The following is a 27,221-nucleotide window of genomic DNA, read 5'->3' as shown; positions in this document are numbered from 1 at the left end:
TGCTTCAAATCTAAGACATAAAATCTGCATCAGAGTAACAAAAAACTACCGAACAAAAACCCCTATGCACTATGCATTATAGTCCAGAGCAATGCTATAAAAGCCAAAAAAAGAGTCTGATTATTGTAGCTCTGAGGCTAAAGTAACAATAGCTTTGAATGCATAACTGATGAGCAGCTGCCTGCTAGACTAAGGAGCACGACTGTTCACAATCTCCAGCCAGGTCTCCAGCAGCCCTCCTGTAATACTGCAGAAAGTAATATTACCTGTAATAGTGTAAAAAGGTGGACTGTCAGACTAGAAAATATCTGAACAACGAATTCAAAATATTTACCCTTGAAACACAGTTTGTCCAAACAGCCTGTAGTACGCTAATGACTGAAACATGCACATACGCTTAAGAATAAAGGAAACAATCTGAAAGCTCACTAGAGCTACATTAATTGTATATGTAGCCAACAGCATATATGACATGTTATTAATATAAGGTACTAATAATGTACAAAATTCTTCTGATTCAGATGTCTACACTGTTTACGCTCCACTATATGCTAGCTGGCCATCTATACAGTGTTAAGACTTGCTTTCTACTATGCACATAATGACAATTGTGTAGAAGACACGGTGCATACGTAAGAGCCTGTGCTCCCTGGAAGAAACAAGACTACACCAGTGATTTGTAGCAGGGACTGCACATCCTGGAATCCTAACAAAGTCAAGAGGGGCTGGGGGACAAAAGCTGTCAATGGATGTCACAAAGGCTACCACTTCCAGCAGACTCTGAGACCCACGAACTCCTCCTTTCCAAGCGCTGGAGCCCAGCCCAGCGCACTCCAAGACCCTCTAAGAGCTCTTCATTCCAAGCACATAGATACAGCTATTGCTTTCCTGTTTCCAGGTTCAGCTAGTAGCAAGTATAGTGCGTATCCCTGGGATGCACACAAATACATATCTGCACACACCAAGGACACTAAGATGGACAGCTACACAAACTGCCACAGGCAGGGTAATGCCTTTAACAACACCCTCACGCAACACTACCAGAACACAGAACACAGGTACACAGAATCGTATCCCATTCCTCCTCTCCACCTGATCAGTACTGACGTTCACTGTTGAAAGCACATGCCTCACTCTAGATTTGCAAGCACACAAACAGCTGCAGATCTCTCAGATATGAAGCAGTGGGCCCTCAGCCTGCCTAAGATACCTGCCTGGATCTGGAGCTCTCTTACCTGGTATACGGGTTTTGTTCTGTTTGCTTGTTAGCCCAGCCTGACATCCACTAGAAGATTCACACACTCATATGCTCCTGTCACAAGCAATCTCCATATTCACAGCTCCCTCAAACACCAGCACAGGTTCTGAACTTGCCATATATCCAAATCCAGACACCAGACTCCCTTACTCACTTTTTACTCAGGCTTTGAGCCCAGAGAGAGGTCTTCCTCCTATCTGCCAGCTAGTCCTGCTTCACCTTTGGTAGTGAATTACACAAATACAAAAGAGGAAAACACACTGGTCCCCCTCTGTTGCTGGCAGGTCAAACACGTGATCCCTGTGACCCATAGTCCCTCCAGCTGCTGACACCCAGTTGCTCATTTGTTGACACCACAGACCTATGAACCACTACTACTTGGGGTCTAACTGCATTGCTGGCACCTAAGTCACTCACTCTAGTCTCTCCAGTTGCTGGCACCAGGACCTGGCAGCACTCAGAGGAATGGTAGAGAGTGAAATATCACTGAAAGACAGTTAAGAAAGAATTTAACAGTAACTGCAATGATTAGGCACATAGCTGTCCAGCAAGGGTCCTGATAGGTAGCAACTTGCATGCCATCAGCCCCTTTTAATCCATCCTCTTCTCTAGTCTCCTCCTTGCTCCACCTCAGTCCCTAACTGCTCCACATCTGTGACTATTCCCCTAAACATTCTGCACTAAATTTTGCATAGTCCCACAGGCTCCCCTCAAACTATCCATAATGCTCATGGTTATCCTGTTTCTCCCTTCTTATCACTTAAAGAGTCCAGGTTGACCCTCTTCAAAGTGCATAAATTAGTGGTTGAAGAGTTTTCATCTTCCATTCTGTCTCTGTTATCACTTAACTACCACGTCTGTGTTTCTACCTTTGTTTATTGCTTTCTCTTTTACTTATTACTCCCTTTAAACTGAAAAAAAAGTCTATAACCTTAATGAAACAGATGCTCTCACATTCTACATATCCTTGCAGTAAACAGTATGACTAACTCGATTATTTGGACCATCATGGAGGTTTGCAACTGAAAGGCTACCATAACTTCTACAACAATGGTATGTGATTAGGAATCATGTATACCTTTGGATACTGTGTAACAATGTGACTGGGATTATGATCTTCATTCAGGCCTCGGCCTCTCAAAAACCATCCAGCCTTATCACTGTAGTAATATGAAGGATGACACTCCAGGCTTATTACTTCAAGCACAGTAGTGCAAGGAAACAGCTGCCCCGAGTCTCAAGTTGTTAGACCTGTATGCTACAGTCCATTGCTTAAGGCAGGCATAACCCACCAGTCAAGGCAACATCCATGTCCATTCAAAGGTTAAAGCCCCTGTCTGTGTAGAGGTCGGCTAAATAACAACAAAATAAACCCTGAACTAACAAAGAACTTCTCCATGACCCTCCCCGCCCCTACTTGCCCAGTAAAGAACTTGTACCTTCTGGCCTCTTTACTTCTTGAATCCTTTTAAGAGCTTCTTCTATAGTGAGTGTGACAGCTGTCACTTTTCCTTCCTCTGGTATGAAGCCAGTTGAGGTACATTCGAGTTCATGCTTTAATAATTTTCCATCTTAGTTTTCTCAACACTCAGCTGACTACCTACTTCCTGCAAGTTATCACTTCTCTAAAGCCTATTCTACTGACAATTCAAGTTTAAGACACTTCCTCTGTAAAAAAACAATTCATCTAGCTTTTTCCTACACCATTAGTCTCTGTTAGCACTCCTACAATCTTAAAAATGTCAGAAGCTTCCTGCTTCTAGGAAAGAAAGTTTCCCAAGTTCTTCTACAAGCTCTTCCTCAGAGCTTTGAGCTTGCCTTACAGTTTCACACTTAGCTTGACAGAGTTTAAGCTCTTCAGTTTGCTTTGAAAATAGCTTCCACTTTTCTAAAGGCTGTCTTACCCCAGTAGCACACCTGACAAGACAGCAAAAAGCCAGCACCGTTAGTCTCTTCTTTTGGTGGATCTAAAGCAGTTATTTTCAAGCTACACCATTCATGAATGTTATTGTGTGTTTTACATCACTCATGAGTTATTTAATGTCACTCGATGGAATTAGTGTATGGTGTTAGAAAAAGTAGAGAGAAGAGCTTGTAAGAGTTGGAGGTAGTAAGGAAAGGTAAGAAAAATCATGTATCGCTGTTAATTTTTGGTGGGTATCACTCCAAAATGTCTGCTATTAAGAAGAGAATCCCAGCAAAAGTTGCATTCCAGCCATTGTATTCACAGGATACAGCCAACTGCGGAAATGCATTAGCATTTCTTCATTAAGTAAGAAAAAGTCATGCGTATTTTTGTACACTATGTTTTCATAATTACTTATTTTAGCTTCATAATGTGTGCATGGGGGAATAAAGCAGCAGCATTCAAATCTGCCTCAAATGCTGGAAGCTCAATATTGCTTTAATGTGTTTATTTTTCCAGTTTATTATTCAAAGATCATAATTTAAGGCACAACAGACACAGGTATTACAGATCACCTTCTGCAGATCAAGAACCTAATGTAGAAAGCACTGTAATCACAGAATATCTCAAGTTAGAAGGGACCCATAAGGATCATTGAGGCCAACTGCCTGTTCCTTGCAGGACTACCTCAAACTAAACCATATGACTAAGAGCATTGTCCAGATGCTCCTTGAGCTCTGACAGGCTTGGTGCCATGACCACTGCCCTGGGGAGCCTGTTCCAGTGACTGACCACCTTCTCCATGAAGAATCTTTTCCTAATGCCCAACGTGAACTTCCGCTTATGCAGCTTCATTCCATCTCCTTGCGTCCCACCGCTGGTCACCCAAGAGAGCAGAAGCTGCCCTCCCCCGAGGAAGTTGCAGGCTGTGATGAGGTCACCCCTCAGCCTTCTCTGCTCCAAGCTGAACAAACCAAGTGACCTCAGCCACTCCTTGTAAGTCTTGCTCTTGAGACCTTTCACCATCTTGGTCCCACTTGTCTGGATACACTCTAACAGTCTGATGTCCTCCTTATACTGAGGCGCCCAAACTGCACACAGTGCTCGAAGTGAGGGCACACCACTGCAGTGCAGAGTGGGACAATCACCCCCCTCAGCCGGCTGGCTGTGCCGTGCTTGATGCACCCCAGGACATGGCTGGGCCGTTTGGCTGCCAGGGCACACTGCTGACTCCTGTTCAACTTACTGCCAATGCAAACCCCCAGATCTCTTTCCGCGGGGCTGCTCTCCAGCCTCTCGTCCCCGGATTTGTACAAATAACCAGGATTACCCTGCCCCGGGTGCAGAGTCTGGCACTTGGTCTTGTTAAATTTCATATGGTTGGTGATTGCCCAGCTGTCTAGTCTCTGTAAAGCCTCTCTATGATCAAGGGAGACCAGAGCTTCTCCAAGTTTAGTGTCATCGACTGGCACTGGCCCTAAAATTGAGTCCTGGGGAACCCCACTGGTCACCATCCTGATATAACCCTGTTTACTATAACCCTTTGAGCCCGACCCATCAGCCAATTGCTCACCCAACGTTTTATGGACTTGTCTAGCTGTGTGCCGGACATTCTATCCAGTGGCATACTGTGAGAGACAGTATCAAAAGCTTTGCTAAAATCAGAACCACCACATCTACTGGCTTCCCTTGGTCAACTAGATGGGTGACCTTGTCATAAAAGCAATTTAAGGTAGTTAAGCAGGACTTTCCCCTCCTGAACATGTGTTGGCTATGACCAAGACTGCACTGTCTCTCACGTGTTTTTGAGTAACTCCCAGAAGAACCAGCTTCATAATTTTACCGGGCATTGAAGTGAGGCTCACTGGTCTGTTATTACCAGGGTCTTCCTTTGTACCCTTCTTGAAACTTGGTTCAAGATTTGCCAGCTTCCAGTCAGCTTGTACCTCTCCAGACTCCCATGATGGGATAGAGGTCACATGATAACACTTGCCAGATCTCTCAGTACCCTGGGATGAATCCCATTATGCCCCGTAGACTTATGTGAATCCAGCTGGAGCAAGAAGTCTTGAATAACTTCTGGGTCGGCTAAGAGTTTATTTTCTCCCCCAGTCACAGGGTCACCAGGGTTAAAGACAGAGGTAAAGAACACATTAAACATCTCTGCTTTGTCTACATCCCTATTTGTCAGGTGACCCACCTCATCAAGTAATAGACCAATGTCATCTCTGATCCTCCTTCTGCTGTTAACATGTTTAAAAAAGCCCCTTTTGTTGTCCTTCACAGTGCTGGCCAGCTTGAACTGTAATCGAGCTTGGTCCACAAGTGTTTCTCCAAACACCATCTCTGTAGTTCTCCTGTATTACCTGTCCTTGCTTCCAATGTCCGTACACTTTCCTTTTCCACCTAAGTTCTAGAAGATCCCTGCTCAGCCAAGCCAGGTTTCTGCCCCACTTGCTTGACTTCCAGCACTTCGGAATTGCCTGCTCCTGCATTCTTAACAGTGACCAGCATGCAAACACTTTAATCTCAGGTTGCATTAAGTCTTCCTATCAAACTGAGGTACTCACTTTTACAACCGTAACCAAGGTGGAGAAGAAAAAAAAAGAAAACAAAAACAAAAACAAAAACCCACCCACAGCTACTTCACATGAAACAAGAAGTATCCAGCTGCCTGGGAAAATCATTCAGGTACCAAAGAAAAAAAAACCCCAAAGCATCAAAACAATGTAAAACTGAAGTCAAATCAGAGAAGGTATATCTTCATGCTCTAGCATTGTGCAGCAGACCTGGAGAGCTTCAAAAATGTTCAGCCAACAAACAAGGTTATCTGTTACTGGGCTGACATACATAAGGAAAAGGAGAGAAAAAAAAAAATGTTATCTGAGGTAACATTTTGTCAGACACCACTTCTTTTGTCCTACAAATATATTTCCCTGTATTCAGCAATCACTGAAAAAACAGAAGTTCAATAAAAATGCATACAAGGCAAACAAACAAGAATGAGGGAGAACAGAGGTTATGCACACTAAGCCTTAATGCAAACACGGTACTCAAAACAAGTGTTGCTTCATACATGCAATTAAAACATACTCAATAAAAGTCAAAGAAATAATAATTTATTGGCTTGATAAACAAAGCAGTAAGGCAGACAGTTCTTTGTACAGTTATTAAAAAGGCAATACAAAGCAGAATTCTATGATTTAATGACTCACATCAACTTCCAAATATAGAGTAAGCACAGGTTTGCTCTGATTGTCATCTCTGAAGTCAGATCAATTAATAATTAAGCTAACTTCATTAAAAAAGCAGAACAATTCCAGTAAAAATATTTATTGGAATGTTAGCTAGCATACAGTAGGTTCCTTACATTATGAAATAGAGATGTATTTGCAAGCTGTTGTATTGAAAAATTTGAAATAGCCTAAGTGCTATTGAACAAGATGCATGAAGTCTAAAATTGGAGGCATTCTGGAAAGCAGTAGCTCAGATATAGGTTTTTGAAAGGTTGCCAAGGGACATGCATTTAATACAGACAAAAACTATACAAAACAAATGTAAATCTTCCTGAAGAAATACTATTACCAAGCGGTCACCTTAGTAATAGGAGCAACTGATTTGCTATTTCGAACCAAAACCAAACATCCACTTTCTAAGGTCACCTCAAATGTGTTATCAGCACAAAGGATGCAAGCAGGAGAGAGACACTTTGTCAATAATTATCAAAATCCTTAATATGTCAAACCAGGTGACTGCAGGACCTAGTTTTGAGAATTAATGGACATTTCATAAAGACACTGCGATCCATAACTATTTAGTAAGTAGAACAGGAATTCTCATCTGTTAGTGTACTTTAGTCTGTTTTTATTTTTATTGACAAAAGATTTCTAGGAATAAAAATTACTAAGGCATCTTTGAAAGACACCAGTGAATCTTGCATTTTCCCAATAACTCCTTTAACCTTGATGAACATCTTATGCAGTTCATACTAGAGCATCCCAAAAACTGCTGTGCCTTGTCTTGTCTCAGAAGTAGATGAGTAAACATTGGCTTCTCGAGTGGTTTCAGGACAGGAGAAGTGAAGCCTCTTCCTTCCCCTCTCAAATACAACAGTCCAATCCATCCTTCTGGAATCTGGAAGACTCAGGCCCATAATTAAAATCTGAAAAGACGACTTGATCCATTGTTTTTACCTGAGCAGCATGTCACAGTCATCCTGTAAAAATTCTTCCATTTCTTAATTTCATTTTTACTGGGCCAAAAGTCTGGCTTACTCACATATCAGAATAAAGCTGAAAAACTCTGCCATAATTAATACATAATTTACTAAGTATAAGAAATGAAACAGATACATTTTGTCTCCCTTATGGATCAGCATACACATCGGGTTGCTGGGAAAAGATGCTGCTGCTTTTGTTACACAGCATGTTACTTGTTGGAACACGGCACACTGATTAGATATTATGGGGAAGAAAATCACTGTAAGAACTGCCAAACATTGGAGCAGATTGTCCAGTGAGGTTACAGTATCTCCATCCTTGTATATATTCAGAACTCCTCAGGAAAAGATGCTTAGCAATGCAACTTAGTGACCAACTTCAAATAGCGGGGTTTAAAAAAGATGACCTCCAGAGGTCCTTTGCAACCTATGACTTCACACGTATTTTGACATACCTGTCTGTCCACGTGCTGTTGGTTGCGTGTGAAAGTGCCATGGGTAGCTTCGGGATTTGGGTATGGAAGAGAGATACCCAACTAACTTACAGCCTGTGTAAGACTGACTAGACATTCACAGCAAGACATATGGTCAGCAATTCTGACTTTTTAAGGGTGTAACTCTAACACTAATTACTGAGCATTGTATTGTGAGGACTATGCTAACCTCACTGGGTAACATCATACCATGACATACCACCCACATTTGGACAGGGGAACTAAGTCGACTGTTTTTACAGAGACTTTATTTCAGATCCATGGTCTTTGACCCTGACACATTACCATAAGGTACCATAAGGTACTTGCATCTTGGAATTCAACCAACCCCATTCTACAACACATCTTTTTGTTCCTACCTCAAATAGTTCCTACCTCAAATGGTACTTCTGGCATAGATCATCTTATTCCATATCTTGCTCTCACAGATGAACTGGGGGAAGAAGCAAATTATTATGAACTCTCTTGAAAAGAAGAGGCTGGATGAAGATAAATGCTCAAAAGAAGCTCTCTCTTGCATAGATTTCCCCATGTGGGTGAAGTAGTTTATTTACTGGGGGAGGAAGTAAGACTTCCAAAAGAAGCCAGGTGTGGATGATAAATCCGGTTTCCTATAAAAACTTCACTGTGCTTGGATGCAAGACAGAAGCAGCAAGTTGCCCAGGAATTTACTGGAAAAAAAAAATCTATTGAAATATGTCTTTTAATGCAGTGGGTTGACCCTGGCTGGATGCCAGGTACCCACCAAAGCTGCTCTGTCACTCCCCTCCTCAGCTGGACAGGGCAGAGAAAAATATAACAAAAGGCTCATGGGTCAAGATACAGGGAGAGATCATTCACTAATTACTGCCATGGACAAAAGAGACTTGACGTGAGGAAAATTAATTTAACTTATTACCAATCAAATCAGAGTAGGCTAATAAGAAATAAAATCAAATCTCAAAACGCCTTCCTCTCACCCCTCCCTTCTTTCTGGGCTCAACTTCACTCCGAAATTCTCTACCTCCTCTCCCCAAGCAGTACAGGGGGATGGGGAATGGGGGTTGTGGTCAGTCCATCACACTTTGCTGCTTCTTCCTACTCACGCTCTTTCCCTGCTCCAGCGTGGGGTCCCTCCCACAGGAGACAGACCTCCACAAACTTCTCCAATGTGAGTCCTTCCCACGAGCTGCAGTTCTTCACAGACTGCTGCAGCGTCGGTCCTTCCCACAGGGTGCAGTCCTTCAGTAACAGGCTGCTGCAGCATGGGTCCCCCACGGGGTCACAAGTCCTGCCAGCAAACCTGCTCCAGCGTGGGCTCCTCTCCATGGGTGCACATGTCATGCCAGGAGCCTGCTCCACTGCAGGCTTCCCACAGGGTCACAGCCTCCTATGAGCACATCCACCTGCTCAGGCATGGGGTCCTCCCTGGGCTGTGCAGGTAGAGATCTGCTCCACCGTGGACTTCCATGGGCTGCAGGGGCACAGCCTGCCTCACCATGGTCTTCTCCAGAGGCTGCAGGAGAATCTCTGCTCCAGTGCCTAGAGCACCTCCTTCCCCTCCTTCTGCACTGACCTTGGTGTCTGCAGAGTTGTTTCTCTCACATATTCTTGCTCCTCTCTCCGGCTGCAGTTGTGCAGAGGGTTTTTTTCCTTCTTAAATACGCTGTCACAGAGGCTCTACCACTGTCGCTGGTGGGCTGGGCCTTGGCCAGTGGTGGATCCATCTTGGAGCCAGCTGTCACTGGCTCTGTTGGACACAGGGGAAGCTTCTGGCAGCTCTTCACAGAAGACATCCCTATAGCCTATCCCCACTATTAAAACCTTGCCACGCAAAACCAATACACTTAAAAATAAAAAAAAACCCCAACTCTACTAATGATTGCTTCCAAAATTTTAATGCAGCAATTTGAAAGTGATTGCTATATGCATTATTGTGTCTATGCATGTTATACATACACACACAGAGTGCTCATCGGACTTCAACATGCATTAGCAAAACTTGTAGAAATGCAGGAAGAGATTAAAGGCCTTCTTTAACAGTAGTTTCATTAAATGATGGAGCAGAAATACTAATTGTCTAATCTCATCTGTTCCTTGTTGATTTCAGAAACATGACAGAAGACACAAAGTCATCTCCATGGTGACTGTTAGAGCTGGAGACAAAAACACTGAAGATGCAAGCAATGATATTTAATCTGACATTTATACTACTCACTGAAAACTTTGTTTGGTTCAACAACCAAACATAAGACAGGCTTTGAAATTTGATGAGGAAAAAGACGACAAAAAAAGACTCCTGATTCCTCATGTTAGATATCAAGGTGGTGACACCTGAGATCTAAAATCTCCTATGCACATTCACTTTCCTCATTGTGTCTTACATGTTATTTTCCTACCAAATTTCCCACTGCAGATGTGAAGGACAGAAGTTGACTGAGAAAAGATGAATGCACTGAAATACTAAAAAAAAAACCCAAACAAACCAGAACTGCTTTTTTCCCTGTCCTATCCTGATAACTACGAAAAAACAGATAGGAAGCAACTCCCTTGGCAAAGAGAGAGCACAATTAAACTAAGCTAACAAATGTCAGTACTCAGAGTTTGAAGTCAGTTTCCTACAGAACAAACATCCCTCTCTGGATTTGCTATGGAGAAGTATTTTTGCAGTCCACCATGCTTTATTAACTTGAATTTGCAGATAAGGGGCAGAGGTTAATGCTCTAGACTGCAAGATACCATCTTACCACTACTACTAGAAATCTGGATTTCTAATTGAAGCATATCATTCTCAGCTTCCTTAGAAACTACAACGAACACATTGTTAATCACAGTTAAAAAAACGTCATTTTAAGTCTTACAGATGAGCAATTCTCAAACTAAAGTGCACAGAAATCTCCAGGATATATTTTGCTGCCACCAGCTTGTATCCTTTCTGCTCACTAGCACTATTGTGATTGTCAAATGTTACAAGTGGGATTACTTGCACAAAACTGTTCAAGGTGACTCAGTTTCCCAACAAAGGCAGAATAAGGAATAGCAGCAAATCAAAGACCCCAGAAACTATTTGGACTTTTTTTTACTCTGAGCAGCACACAAAATGAAGCATGATTTCTATCCCTACCCTGACAGGCATCATAATCCTCCAAGTACAAAATTCAGAGACCCTGCTTCTACCTTTGTTCATCCAGTCTTTCAAGGCATTCACTTGCACTGCCTCTTCCCTTACTCTTGTCACATACACTTATTTATACACGCATAGTATGCCCTTCTTTTGCATACGAAGCTGGTAGGAAAAGAGAGGTGAGCACATGGAATTGTGAGCATAGCCTCAGGTACCTAAGCACATTCCTGCAAATGCATATAATTACAGAAAACATACTCACATATACAGCATCCACAAGAGACAGAGAGAGGAAGAGGAGTATCATCTAAAGGTTGATTATTACTGCACTCTTAGATGAATATACACTTTATTGTTTCAGTCTCGCTTTCTGCAAGAAAACCTGTGAAAGTTCTTTTCCTCTACAGTAACAGAACTGCTTATTTAATAGACAGTTTTTATGAATTTCGTAACATCCCACAGATTAATTGAATCGCAGTGGATGAATATAACACATTCACTAGATCTGAACACTGACCCAAAGATTTCCTCCGTTCTCACAATTTTTCTATATAAGTGACATCCATAATCAGCAATTCGAATTTTTTTTATACATGCACAGCTGACTGTTTAATGCCAGACAACCTCAGCCATATACTTCAGTTTTCCTTTTCCCACAGACCTGCATGTTAAAATAAGTACATAAATAATAAAAAGTCAGAGTAGCTCTAGACACTTTTTTTTTTTAAAACAAGACCTACTGTCTTTATAGCTTCTGGTCAATACAAAATAATTTTGAAACACTTCAAGCTTCAGAAAGATAAATCAAACAGTTTGTGATACTGTGAGTTGGGAGAAAAAAATTCAGAGATTTAATATTGTTGCTAGTTGTAATTATTCTGCCTTAAACAGTTGATCCAAGAAATACTCAAAACCAAACTTCTCCCAGTCTTGAATTTTAACACTGTATGAAACCTTACTGTTGCATTGCAAAGACTCAAATACCAACACTCCATATCAACACTACCAGTTTTGCTACACAAAATAAGCCTACGTTTGAAAAATACAGTATTTGAATGTTTATAAACTATACTGACAGTAATCATCCACATATTTTGCTAATCCTGCACAAGATCTTCACTATCAAAAGTAACCACTGAAAAATGCTGTCACAGTATGAATTTACTTCCCCATTCCTTGTATTCCCCCCCCATGAGTGAAAATAAGCACAAAGTAAATTAAAATTACACAAATTAGAGGCAAAAACCAGCTGTGCTTCTTAAACATAAATTCTTCCTTTTACTACAGGAAAAGTTATAGCCTGTGGACTGTTACTTAAACACAATGCTTTCTCTTAGTCTGAGCAGCACTGTCATTAAGCAAAATGGAAATCAAAAGCAAGACACTGGAGAAGTGTGCCATGCTCAAGCTTTAAAGCAAGTAGTATTTAGAAAAGCATAAGGACATACTACCAGAAGTCTTACTGAAGAGGGGAAAAACTAAATTCTGTTTTCGCCCCATCTCAGTAAGCCACTCTTCCTTAATAGGTCAAAGCTCACTTAAGTCAACCTACCTAGTGAAGCCTCCAAGTACTTCATAGGAACTTCATTCACTTCACATCTTCCATTACCTCTAGCTAGCCTGTAACATGTTTTACAACACAGTCCCAACCTCTGAAAACTATACCTCACAAATCTTACCTAAAAAGATTAACAGCATGACTAAGAAATAAATGTGCTTACCGTTCTTGAATCAGAGAAAGGATTGTACTCATCTAGCCCTGGAGGAACATTTCTTGTCACTTGTGTAACAGAAGGATCCTAGAAGAAAAAACAGTTCTGTGAATGCATGCACACATATATAAGCAACAAGTCAATTCTTACATCACTGTATCAAATAAAACTCAGCTTTTGTTTTGTCTGTAAAAAAGGTTTGTTTTCACTAAAAAAAGCCTGTAAACATCCACCTTTCTCTGTCTCCAAAATGACATCATTCCATCCTGAGCTTCTTATAACCCTAGATTAATGCTGTCTAAAAGAAACTCCATCTGTCATACATCTGATTTAAAAAAAAAAAGGGTTCTCAGAGAAGGGACAAACTGTTTCCTGCTACATTGACCACTGGACTCCACAACTATACAGTTAAAAAGCCCAACAGAAGAAGAGAGCTTTCTGTAACTCTTGGTTTTCCCTACCCAAAAGTACCTACAAAACCTTCAGAAACAGGAAAAGCACTTCAGAAAAATGAAGGTGAGGAAACAGTGTCCCACAATGCCAAAAGCACCTCTGGTTCAGCTTCTACCTGAACTGGTAAAATTAAGAAAAAAGTGTAATGTTTCTCCTCCAATGAACTATACAGTGAGAAAGACTGCTTGATGTTTAGCTTGAAAAAGCTATTTCAGGAAAGGAGTATTTCTCTGTGCTATGGACAAGCAAGCCTGGTTCTGCAGAAGAACAGAAGGGCCCACTACCATAGGCCACACTAACTTTGTACAAAGAAAAACTGTATTTATTCCATGTGATGCCTGGTTCCACTACATTGTTTCTGTGCCTTAATCTAATGTTTTCGTATCTTCAGGACATAGGAATGGATGAAAGGAAGGTTTTCTTGAAAATTAGTAAATCCATTTATTCAATATGGTTAGTTACATTTACAGAAATGAATAAAATAAGTGTATAATATTTTACATGTACATCAAATATACTAAACAGCTGTAAATATACTATTTACTTATTTGTAGCTTATGCATAGATACACACATTTTCTTAACTTCAACAGTCTCTTTCAACATTGGAAAACAAAACAGAGTTGATAAAGACTAGGAAGAAGACAAGTATTTACATTTATATACATTTACATTCATATACATCTATATCCATATTTCCTGTAAAGATAGCTACATTTAAAACCCCTACATGAAATATTTGCCTAATTCTTTTAAAAAAATAGTAACTTAATCAACACTTAAGTAAATCTACAAACTATTAAGCTACTGAAAAATTAAATCTAGATTCTTAGAATCAGCATCTGTCACAGCATCAGCTTAGTCTTGACAGCAGTAACAATCTACAGATGCATGAACTGTATTTTTAATGGCTACAGTAAACTTATTTACAGCTAGAAAAAAAAAGTGCACAATATCTACCCACTCTAAAATCCTGAAGGATACAGCAAATAAGAACACGTCTGTTTTTTTCCATTAGTATAGTCACAAATTAATTAATTTCAGTCCATTAAAATATTTTTACTATAAAAAGTTTTAGGCAAAATCATTGCTTCAAAAATTAAAAAAAAGACATGTTGCATATTTCAGCCAAATTCATGTGCATAAGCATACATAAGAACGACCCTTCTGGTCACATAACATGCTACTACCTTTGGCTGAAGCATACATTTAGATGCAAAGCAGTATTTTTGTGGTGACTGAACAAGAATCACCCTTTCTGTAAATGCACACACAACAATGTCACATGCAATTCAAAATCAGCTTTCCTACATTTGACTTGCACCATAATTAGTGATTTCAATAAAGCCGCCCTAGTGACCGTCTCCCCTACAAGTCTGCATATTTTTTAGTTACCATCCTAGACTTGAACACACTGTTCCAATTAAAATTTCTTCAGGTCTTGCATAAACTGATGGACATTGTAACGTTCTTTCATTAAATGACTGCCACAAAATCTTATGAAGATGAACAACAAAAACAAGGGCAAGTGTGGGGGGGCGGGAGGGAGAATGTTTGCTGTCAAAATTCAACTACGAATCATTTGAAACACCGAATAAAAAGATCATAAAAATACGGGAAGAACTAAATCTGACATTTGAACTAGGCTTTAGTTTACCAGATTTGTCAGTACACAATCAAAAAAGGTGAACTTAAAATACAGTTAATACAAATAAGCTAATTTCATAATTCAATATACAGGATGGTAGAAACTTGCAGACAGCTGAAAACTTTTAGCTTACTGTGGTAGGTCCAGCCCAGCCAGCAGCTAAGCCCCCACCTAATCACTCACTCACTGCCCTCCCCAGTGGGACAGGGGAGAGAATCAGAAGGACAAAAAGCAAGTAAAATTTGTGGGTGTCAAGAAACAGACAGTTTAATAAGGGGGGAGGAGGGGTAGAGAAAAAAAAGAAAAAAGCAACAAAACCCCACAAGTCATGCAAAAGCAATCACTCACCACCTCCCAGCGGCGGAGAGGTGCCCAGCCAGCCTCAGGGCAACGGTTACCTCGGAACATCCGCACTGCCACTGCCAGTACCACCAACGTTATTGCCGAGCATGATGCTACACAGTGTGGAATGTCCCTTTGGTCAGTTGGGGCCGGCTGTCCCGCCTGTGTCCCCTCCCAGCCTCTTGCCCAACCCCAGCCTACTCCCTGGGGGAGGCAGAGTGTGAATCAGAGCAGGCCTTGATGCCGTGGAAGCACTGTTCAGTAACAGATGAAATGTTGGTGCCTTACCAGCACTGTTTCGGTCACAAATCTCAAACACAGCACCAGTGGGACTGCTATGAAAAAAAATTAATTCCATCCTAGCCAGAACCAGTATATATCTTTTAGCCTCTACATGTTAGTGTGAATTAGCAGAGCATGAAATACACTATTCTTCACTCACGCTTTCAGTACAGTAGCCTTTCCACAAATGCTCTCATATCATCCCCTCTTCCACAAATAAAAATGTTCAAGTATTGACCCATATGAAACTAGTGACAGCTAACCATCAGCCACATAGTGAAACGGTACGTCTACATTATTAAGACCCAAATGCCACTTAGTACTTTAAATGAAATTAGCTTCTTAAAGTACATTTCAACACTAAACTTCTGTGTTCAAGACTGCACTACTAACCAAATAACTCAGCCCAACTGTGCCTGTAAAGGACAATACAACATAATTATTTGAATAACTAGAATATCAGACTCATGAGACAGCCACTGAACAGCAGCAGATTTCCAAAGCTGGAAAGAAGAGGTCAAGCCAAATTCAGAAGAGCAATCTATATTTGGAAATACAACATGCAAACAATAATAAATACCTGATGAAAGAAAGTCTGTTTTCTGCAAATTTTTCAGAGACAACTGGGGAAAAAAAGTTTCTCAGATCTGTCCACACAGCTACTGTGACATTAACACTGACAAACCACAGGAAATGTTATGCTGAGCCAAACAAGCTTACTACATCAAAAGTCTTAGTACTAAAAATAAGTTCTATGTTTAAATACACACAGCAAGTAGAGCAAGAAGCCCTCCATCAGAAGTCCACTACCATTTTGAAATAACAATTGCTCTGTTTTTGACAAATATTGCTATTGTTTGCAAGAGTAGCAGCAGCTTTGAAAAAAACTGAATGACTCAGAGGACATTCAGTATCAGCTCTATTTAAGAAAAGTTTCATTACCTAGTAAAAAAAAAAATATAGTTGTACTGAAATACACAAACTGAACCCCACCTTGGCAAGTAGCATTCAAATTCTGCTCTCAGAAAACCTTAATTACACAGTTTCGACTTCAATAGAAGTTTATGGCCTGATACTAGCTTGGAGATCCGTATTTCTCCTATACTCGTTCATTGTGATCTTCCCTAATGCTAGAACTACCCTCAGCATTGAAAGAAACAAGCTCTTCACAGTCTGTGTGCCAGGTGTAGGCACCTGGACTTCAAAATTGTTCTGCACACCTACGGTGAATCTAACAACTGATACCAACAGGAGCTGCACTTCCTATTTCAAAACACTACTTAACAGTATTTTTGAAGAGATTAGACCTGACATCCCAAGGAACACAAAGAATTATTCTGAATCATTTACCTTACACTCCTTGCATCTTATTTTAAACACGGAGTAAACGCCAACTCGTCTAAATACAGTGAGAAAAGCTGTGAAGCACTCATACTCACTGCTACAGAATAATAAAACATTGAATTTGGAAGTTAATCAGGGTTTGAATAATGAACACAAACAATAAATGTTGTCCAGGACCACATACTCAAAGAAAAAGTGGCAATTAAATGAATGCTATCAAATTTCTGTATTGCATGACACGTATGTTCTAGTGGTTAAAAACAGTGAAAACTGTAATATTCTAAGGAATAAGTAAATCTAGGCTGGCATAACTTATTTTTCCATATTTGATATTCCCATGAGATAACAGTGTTTAAACGCATTATTTTTCAGTTATTTTTGTTTTTCAATATTAAGAAATAGAAAAAAGCCACAAGTTCCAGTAGGTGATAACACATGGACACCAATACAAAGCTGCAGAGTGGCTGGAACTGTGAAATATCCAGGAACCTCAACTTGCTGCATGATTTAAATGATTAAAAATTGGGTTACCCTCTGCAAATACAGAAGACTGAGAATTTCTGGGACAGACTTTAAGTATGTGATGTCAGCCACTGAATGCAGCAACTGCAAAATGCCCAGCCCAATCTCAGACTGAGAAAGCCATGTCCTGGTGGACCAGTACTTCTGTCCAAACTGGACCTGCCCTTGTACTAACTCCTCACCACAGCCTGATTTTCCTCAGCCACCAAGCCAGTCACAATCCCTGCTCCTTTAAGTGCTGATGCCTGTAACTCATCTTCCCTAACTCCATGTTGCCCCCTTCCAATTCATACTTCCCCCTCCAGCTGTATCTCACCCAAACTCCTGCCAGTTCAGCTTCCCGAGTTTCTGGTCTTTTTATTTAAAAATTAGCAATAGCAACCACGGAACAGAATTTAAGAATAGACCATTTTTCATACCCAGCTACAGTAGCTATTAGTGCATTTAAGTCACACAGTCATTTCAGATGACATTTTCAAGATCTGAATTAGTTCAAGAGACTGGAGTTTTAAGAAACCAGCACACTTTATTAACTGTTTTCCATCCAATCTTTCATTTTGCTTGCTTCTTGCAGTCTCTCTCCTATAATGTCAATCTTAAAAGGAGAGATTATCATCACACTCTTCGAACCACTAGGAGTCAGCTACAAGAAGCACCTCAGTATTTACATCAAGACTGGCAAAGTCAGTCAGGAAAAAAAAACACAAAACAAACTGAAACAAACAAAAACAGAAAACGCAACACATTTATATTTCACACTGGCAAGAGCACCTATAGAACTATCAGAAACATCTCCTGTGCCAGGCTAACAAATTGTGCTCACATCACTCAGATACAAACAAAAGTAACTGAACACCCAGTTATCAACAAAGGTGTACAAACACAATTATTACAAGTGAACGTGTTTAAAACGGAGCAGAATAATCCTTTCTCAGCAAGTTTTTACAGCTTTAAAAAAAAAGGCAAAATTAAACAGAACAGAGACCTCTGTTCCCTAGGAGACCAAAACTAGTCATCAGCCACCAGGTTTCATTAATACGAAACAGATTAGCAAATTAAAGACTGAAGTAGATACATCTGTAATGATTCACTGGAAACAGGTCCAGCACTGTTTCACCTTGAGTTAGATACTTTGACAGCATACGTAACCCAGTAATATTCTGAGAAACACCATCAGCTAAGTTCACATTGTTAGATGCAATTTTGACTTACAAGTGAAGAGAAAGTAGTGAGCTAGGAATTGCCCCCTCCAAACTGTCCTTCAGATTGTTAGAAAGTTTTCACTTTTGAAGTACATTGCATCCTTCTGCCAAAAAGGCCAAAGCATTTACCTGATGCACAATTTATTTATGAAAGTGTAAAAAAAAAAAAAAAAAAAAAAGGCTAAAATTGTAACAGTGATAGTATTGGCTTATGTTGTCTTTTTTTCCTAAGTGAAACTAAAGAAGTGGTATCAGTGCTCTGCACAGAGCATTTAATTTACTTCAGTATTTTTCAGTTTGCTCCCAAGAATTAGCAGGGAAATAAGAGCAACATCTTATTACAGAGGTCAAGAAACAGGGTTTATAAACACTCATTCTAAACATTGATTTGGACAGAGATTATAATGGCTTTACAACACATCAGCAACTGAAAACTAGAATTTCAAATTAAAATCACATAACCGAGTAAAACAAAAAAGAAAACTGTTGGAAAGAGGAACAGGGGAAAATGCATGATACTTTTGCATGGAAAAGAACAAGAGGAACAAAGGTAACTAGTAAGGGAACAGCATAATAAGGTAAATTTTTAACACCGACAAGGGCAAGTGAACAAGACAACTAAGTATCTTCCAAGACTTGGATACTAGGAATATTGTAAATCAAAAGCATAATCATGTTCTTTGGAAAAAGCATAGAACTGAAATGCTCCACACGGAAGTTACAAAATTTTTTTTTTCCTTTTTTCTTTTTTAAATTTACATGGAATTCATAAGACAGCACTAAATACCTGAGTAAACTGACAGGAGTACACCTGGTTAGTCTTAGGGAAAAAAGACTAAGGAAAACCAATATACTATGAACACAAAACCGGATTTTAAAAGAGGATTAATTATTTTTAGTGCATGAAATCAGAAAAAAGAAACATGGAAACCACCTTATCAGTTATGTAGCTCCTTACGTACAGCCAAGGCAAGAATAAGCTACAGAAGACGACTGTAGAAATCTTCATTTTTAAGCATAGTTCTAGGCTAAATTCAAGGGCTAAGAATGATCTCTTCACAAGTGGAGTGGTTGCAATCCAAGCCAAGAAAACAGTACTTCTCATCACAAAATCTCTTAGAAGATGAAGTCTCTTTATATTATCGATAATTCACTGTATCAATCCTGTCATGTCCCTCATCGGTCACTGGCTACCCCTCAGCTCTGCCATTATACAGTTTTCCTCTTTCACTTCAAGATTCTCCAAGTAAGTTTACCCAACCTAACTGCTTTACCAGTCTCTGACATCAACCAGCCTTCACTTTGCCAACGTGTTCAGCATTTACTGTTCCGTAACTACCATCACTTCAGTACACGTTTTTCCTGCTGCCTTCTGTGCTTGGAAGGAAGTTCCCAGAAAGCAAGAGAGGCACAACCCCAATCTTACCTTACCCTCCAAGCTACTCAGCTTGCTCAGTAAAGATGTTATTCCTTAAAAAGAATCTGACTCTATACAGAATAGAAGCAGAAGCCAGAGGTCTACCAGGACAGAATCCAGACAGGTGAATCCACCCTGGGGAAACCATGAGATTAGATCCACAAATCTCACAAAGTCAATGTTGACCAAATAGGATTTCTAATCCCTACCACTCCTACTGAAAGCCTTTGTTTTGCTACATGAGAAGGATAAGGTCTTTTCATTTCATGTTAAGCTCTCCACTGATTATCACAGCTTATTCCTTATACCCACTTCATATTAGCCTTTTCTAAATGTGAATAACAGTAATTGCACGCTTTCCAGTAAGAATTCATCCCGAGGTTTGTTTGTTTTTTGGGTTTTTTAATAGTAACATTTGTACTGACTGCTCTTTGTTGAGCACTTCCTAAGATCACAGCACTGGCTTGGAGAATTAAGAAAAATGCAACAAAAAAATGCGTGAAACTATGCTGGTCTGATTTTTTTGATTTCTTGATCAAAGAGAAAACTATCCATCCCACTTCTCATAAATGAGTGCTGGAAAGCAATCAATGCTATTGCTGTTTCGGATGAAACTCTCCATATGATATACCTTGCTTTCTGTATGTCCTCATGAGCATTTCTGAGGCGAGAACAAAATCAGGAGAAAAAATGTATTTGGACAGCAATAGTTATCAAAGCTTTTTTTCCTCCTGTGTTAATTGTTGGGTTTTAGCTTTTAAATTAGGACCTGACACTTGGAAAAGATGATAGCCTGCACATGAAGGATGTGTTTTTCAGTTCCTAACACTCTACATTCAGTCAGACTAAGCCTCTGAAATTGCAATTTGCACAAGTTCAGTAAACATTTGGTACAAATCACACAGCTACACTCCCCAAAGACTTCCTCCCCATTCATGACACAACAAGCTGCACATGGAAAAGTTAAGTTTCAAGCAGCTACTAACGCTTTGATGTGGTGTCAAACACTGCTGGTTCTTCATGCTTTACTTCTTTCATCATCATCCCAGGCCCAAGAATGTAAAGGTACAGAAACCTCAGAAGCAGCAACTAAATTGAGGTATCATGTTTCACTATCCTAATAGTACATTAGCAGTATAAACAGTTTACATTTAACAGCATAAAGGAAGCCTTAATATGTTGCACCTACAAGACTATATTTTAACCTATGATTAGAAACCACATAGTAAAAGAAAGAATTGTCCTCAAAGGTTACACATGTAACACCTGGAGGAATCATTAACTTAGAGGCAAAATAACGACTCTTTCTGTACTTATAATAATAATAATAATAATAAAAATCTGAGTAACCACTACAACAGTTCTTTCACAATTTCAAGTTTAAATCTCATTCGCTGATCAGTCATTTCCCACGCCCCTCACCGAATGATGTGTGAAACATTTACACTCTAGCACTGCTAGAACACAGTTATTACACAGGATAGCACAGAAGTAGCCAACTGGGGTTTCTGATACTTGGCTTTCAAACAGCGCCCGTTAAATGCCACATTATCTCACAGTAGCAAAGCTATAGCAAAGCTATAAAGGGTTCTGAGCTACTGAGCAAGGCAAATTCCCCAGCACTGAAATCAAAAAGAACTTCAGAGCCTCAGAAGGCAAAATTTGTCGTAAAGCTTGTAACTGTCCCACCTTGCAATGGAGTACTGTATGCCTAACAAGGCATCATCTCCACCTTACAGATATTCTCAAATCTTTCTCCTTCCTCAGCTCTGAAATGTGTGTTACATTCCTTTTTGTAATGTTGAATCTCAATATATAGTGCAATAATAATACTAATGCAGTATATGCTAACACTTTACTGAAAATCTGGAAAAAATGCAGCTAGAACTGATACTTAATATCTATTAAAACACTTCACAGTTTTAATAGATTACAGTGCAGTTACAGCACTGATGAAGTGTACTCTTGAAAGCTAACTAACATGTAGGACAGCTAAAGGACACTTCCAATACCACAATGTTCAGCATTAAATTCTGCAAGATTTAGGGGAATTTATACACTATGAAGTCATGAAGGCAAACTAGCTAATAAATTCAGAAAAATATTTGTAATTTATGTCCTTTACTAATTTTAAGATAGACAACTTAATTAGTTATCTTTTATAGTCATACAAAGGAATCAAAACTCAGTTATGCACATAGGCACACAACAGAACTTTTGAATTCTAAAGCACAAGTACTGCAGAAACACTTCAAGTAATTAGGGTGCCAATCCTTCAAAAATAATTGACTCCTCTTTCTTCCTGTAAGTTTCTACCACTTTAGCTTCACTTGAGCAATCGAGGCATAAACTGTGTAGATTCTGCTGCCACACAAGTTAGCCATCATCTACACTATTACCTTCAGCATCAAATCCAGCTTATACTTCCTGCCAAGCAAGATAGAAGAATAAACTGTGCTCATGTCAGTCAGATTAAATGAAATATCCAAATTATAACTGGAATTACCTCTGTAGTAAATTTAAGCTCTAACATATACTTAGCTCTAGTGACTCAAGTAATCCTGTGACCTCAGTGGGAGCAATTAAAGCGCCTAACGTCATTTTTAGATGTCTTGGTGCATCTCACACATCCGCACAAGAATGGCAGTCATGACAGAACTACAAAAGATCCAAGATTTGGAGCAACAATTCAAAGCGAATTACAGTTTGGATATCTAATCCCACCCAAAGAAACTATTCACATAATTAACATTACATGCATTAGAGGGTTTCCATGCTTGTGTCCTTCCACTCTAAAACTGAAAAACACATAGGCCATTCTGTTTAAATCTTCACCCATATCACACAGTGGTTTGGCTATTACCTGAAGGTCACCATTCACATTTAAAGAGAAATAGATCTTAGTTTTCAGTCCTACCATAATTTCTATAGTATCAAATACCTGCATCTGCTCAGAGTTCTAAACACATCAGATGAACTGACCAAACAGAATTCAGAGAACTCAGTTTTTAAAAGCCCCGATTCCACAATCACTCATAAGTAACTGTTTCATATGTCTGTATAACAGTCCATCCTCAAACCTTTTACAGTCTGTCAGCCAAGTCATAATGGCCTGTGAAATTCATAGCTCTACCAAAAAAAAAAAAAAATCTTTCTTCTCTTACTAGTAGTATCATTCACTTATAAAAGGAAAAAAAAAAAGCAAACACAGAACCAACACATTTTTATTGCAGATGAAATGCCGAATTGTTTCAGAGTAACTGAAACTTACAAAGGTTCTGCAACAGCAGTGTCTTTGTACCACCTGTCAAGACAGAAGAATACAACTATTCCCTATCCTATGACATTTAAAAAAAAAAATAAGGCAAAATGAGACAGCTACATTAGAAATTTGCCTTTGTTCTGTCATACAAAATTAATTTCACACTGCTTTAGTCTATTCAAGAATAAACTGTCAGGGCCTTGAGGATGCCCAAACCCCTCCTAGGTCTCGCCTGGTCATCATGGGACTCTTGGCTGACCCTGATTACTTTCACTGGACTTGATCCTGACCATGACTTGATTTTCTAACCTGGGCTCAGATCTGCCTCCTCCCTATGGACTTGTCTAGCACTCTATACTCTTGGCCGAATATTTACCGTCACTGGATCTGCTCTGCTTACCCTCTTTGGGTGCTGTGGGAGCACACCCTTTGTCAGTGAGAAACTTGCCAAGTGTGAATTCATACACACAAGCTATGACAAGGGCTTCTCAGTGAAAGAAATGAAATAACTTTCATTATTAGTCTGCTTTCATTTCTGCTACTTGAGGTCACATCAACTGTGTGTTTCTCAACAATGATGCTACATCAATTATAGCAGGATTATCACGTCTTCATTTGTATGGTACATGGACACATTTTCTTCTGCAGAACTTTAACGTAATCGAAAGCTTTTTAATGTTAGAATGTTACTTATCTGTTTGTTTCATTGCCACTTTTTTTTCAGACCTAGATATCTCTTGGTTTTGTTGATACCTTGGTAAGTTTTTGTTGGACAGCTATTCACAGAATACTATGACTTCAAAAGCTTATCAGCCTTTGAGTTCAGTTCAAGTCTGAGGGGTTTTCTTCAAGGAATCAAAAAAAGAAAAAGCAGAAGTTAAGTAACTACTGTCTCAAAATCAGTAACATTTTATAATCAATCCAAGTAAGCTAATACTTCAAACAAGAAATTCTGTTTTACAAACTAAATGTCATTACTTCCAGTAGATACCAAAACTGAAACATAATTTAATTTTAGGTTTCCAAAAGAATTAACTCCCCAAAATATGGAGCAAACTAGATGTTTTTGCTTTACCTTTATTTTCCCAAAGAACGTGTTTATTTGATTCAACATCAAGCAAGAATCTCTGCTTAAATCTTATTAAAAGGCATGAGAATAGTCACACAAAACCTCACAAGTAGATCACATACAATTAGTAAAACGAAACTAATTAAGAAAAAGAAGGATCTATCTTTAGACCGTGGCAACAACTCTTCCATGTGATGCCCCCCCTCCCTTTCCCTGTCATACTACTTTGTGATTTTACATTAGCATAGGAAGTGGCTTCAAAGGTAAGGAAATCTACTAATCACATCATACATAAAATTATCAAGCAAAGACAAATAAAAATGCAAGTACATTTGAATAAGGCATTCAGATAACATGCGTTAGGTTGTCACCGTCCATCTGGAAATACTGGTTCTATGTGCAAAGTACTTTAAAACACACTGTCAGACAAAATTTCAAAGCAGACATGCATTAATACCCACTAATTTCAAAGCTGTTATGCCAACAAGATGACAGTCAAGGTTTGGCTTACATATGAGGCCTTCTGCCCCTTCAAGTTAAATGTGTGGATGAGTAAAGGTATGTAAGATCACCTTTTGTGGACAGTGGAGTGTGAAGGAAGTTAGCAAAGACTGAAGGAAGTGTAAAAAGCCTCTGAAAAAAGGAAAAGCATACAGCTTTCCTAAACCAGCTTCTGCAAATAAAAGAACTCCAGAACTGTGTTTAACGGTGAGCTTCAAGATACAGAGCAGCTGTTACAGAGTCCTTTTATCATGAAGCATTGCAGATGAGAAGTAGAGTGTGGATTCTGCCTTACAGCTACAATAGAAGTCTTTCTCTGAAGAGAAACTGGAATAAACTACAGCACTTTAAGCAATGTCTTCAAACTGCAAGTATGGTTGAGGTAGGTCCCTAGCTTAGGTCTCAGAAATACTATATTGGACAAGTTACCTGGGCTGATGAGTGACACAAGGGCAACTATACTGCTTCCAATACCCCTAACTGCATTGGCATCTATACGCAACTAATTTTGCTAGATGCTATTTTCATAACTATTACAAAAAGTGAGAAAAAGTATCATGTATTTTTGTTGCTGAAGACACATTCTAGAACAATTACGTCTTTTCAGTGCTTGGTGCGACAAGGTATTTAAAACAATAGTGCTTACTGCCATTGGTGCCAGTCCAAACTATTCCTGGCAGCAACCTCAATGCCAGGGCTGCTGTTTATCTGGAAGGTCACTGCACTGTGTACAACATTCAGTGAAAATGCAGTGTCTAGCCTAAGCAATACTATTGACTAAATTTTACGACCATAAAACTAAACGAACTGTTCAGACAGACTCCAGTGGCTAAACATCAGTAATGCTATGCTTCCAGCTGCTACCTGCACAGAATTATGCTTGAAATATGACAGCTCAATTTTAAAAATGCTTAATTATTCCAGCTGATGTCCTAAACTCACTGCCATATACTATGTGTGTTCTTTAAAGCATCAGCATGGAATAAGATGCGCTAAAAAAAAGTTCGGCAAGATTACTCAAGTAGCCAAATAAATTAATTGCACTGGATCCTAATAAGAAATAAATAGAAGACGAGGAGGGGAAGCACCCAAGGAGGTCAGCTCATTCTGACAACTGAACCCAGAACAGCGGGTGAAGAAACAATTCTCAGCTGTATGACAAGTCAATCGCGCAAAACCTAAAAGCTTTAGAACACATTACAACACAGCATTTTGGGACGGGGGGTAGAACGTACACCGAGCCACCAGCCCCCCCCCCCCCCCCCCCCCCCGGTTCAGAAATAACGTAAAGAATCAAGCAAGCTTGATGGGGGCTGGGAGGAGGCTAGAGAGGAAAAAGGGGGGTAAGTTCACCAAGCCTAACTATCTGGGTCAGTCAAACAGAAGAAAAAAGGCAGTAGTAGTATTATACACGCACGAAGTTACCGGCAAAAATCACGAAACCTTTACCTTTTTTTTTTTCTTCAAAATAACGCACCTGAAACGCGATGTGCGTTATTTATCCACAGAAGTAAACACGAAAACCTGAACTTGCGAGAAGGCTGTGACTGTTTCCAGCGCTTCCCGAAGCGCTGCCCATCCTGCGAGCCCCCCCCCGAGCCGCCATGCGCCACCGGCGGAGGGCGGCCAGGGCCTCCGGCCCGCCAGCCCCCCCGGGCAGCGCTGCCCGCCCCTCCCTGGGCACGGACCGGACCCGCACGCAGCGGCGAAACGGCCGCGGCCCCTTCTCCCTCCCTCCCGCGGGATGCCTGCGGCTCAGCGCGGCCCGCTCTCCCCCCGCCGCCATCCCGAGGAAGGCTCGGGGCCGCCCCCAGCCTCACCTTGAAGGGGTTGTTGAGGTCCGGGTCGGCGAAGGGGTTGCTGTCGAAGTCCGACATGGCGGGGGCAGGCGGGCGGGTGGCGCGATCACCGGCCAGCGGCTCCTCCCCTGCGGCGCCCCGACACTCGCCGGCTGCGCCCCCCCCGCCACTGACGGTGACCAGCCGCTGCGGCCCGGGCCCGAGCCCGCCCCCTCCACCAGCCGCCAGCCACCGATCCCGACTTCCCAAAATGGCCGCCCCGGAAGTGAGGTTGCAGGGCGGGACGGCCCTGGAAGGGTGGGGGAGTGCCCGTGCCCGTGCCCGGGGCGGTCGGGCGGCAGAGCGGGAGCAGGGCGTGGGAGAGCCCATTGCTGGGGCGGGGAGGGAGGAAGGTTGGAAGAGCCCGCTCCCGGCGCGGTTGGGCGTAGCCAGAGGGACGGGGCGCGGGGTCTCGCCTTTCCGCCGGCCCTGGCCCCCCCGCACCCCTCAGCGTGCGTCAGGGCGGCCCGTCCGGTGTGGGCAGTGACACGCGCAGGCCAAGGAAGCAAGAAAGCCTTCAAATTTGAGTCGTTTTTGGTAAAACACAAATCCACTCCCCTGTTGCCTTGTGCTGTTGGCACGGCAGACAGCTTGCCACGCGCGTGGAGTCCCAGGCCCCTTCCGGGCTGTTGGGAAGACGTTCCAGGTGC

General features: G+C 40.7%; 1 protein-coding gene across 3 annotated transcripts in view; it reads right to left on the bottom strand.

Annotated features, from left to right (window-relative positions):
• The window catches only part of SCAMP1 (secretory carrier membrane protein 1), a 47,766-nt gene extending 20,980 nt beyond the window's left edge, over positions 1 to 26,786 (bottom strand). The window contains exons 1-2 of one of the 3 annotated variants that reach the window (XM_075411754.1): positions 26,554 to 26,786; positions 12,702 to 12,779 (exon numbers count right to left, since the gene is read on the bottom strand). In XM_075411754.1, coding sequence (XP_075267869.1) covers positions 12,702 to 12,779; positions 26,554 to 26,610 — 135 coding nt within the window. In that variant the 5' untranslated portion in view covers positions 26,611 to 26,786. Of the gene's footprint in view, positions 1 to 8,252; positions 8,311 to 11,242; positions 11,289 to 12,701; positions 12,780 to 26,553 lie in introns of those variants that run through there. The other 2 variants (XM_075411755.1, XM_075411756.1) reach the window with 2 other exon arrangements.
• Between the last annotated feature and the right edge of the window lie 435 nt (positions 26,787 to 27,221).

This window comes from Opisthocomus hoazin, chromosome Z, assembly GCF_030867145.1.
Source record: "Opisthocomus hoazin isolate bOpiHoa1 chromosome Z, bOpiHoa1.hap1, whole genome shotgun sequence".
NCBI lineage: Eukaryota > Metazoa > Chordata > Aves > Opisthocomiformes > Opisthocomidae > Opisthocomus > Opisthocomus hoazin.
Note: the sequence above shows the minus strand (reverse complement) of the source record. Positions and strands in the feature narration are given on the sequence as shown.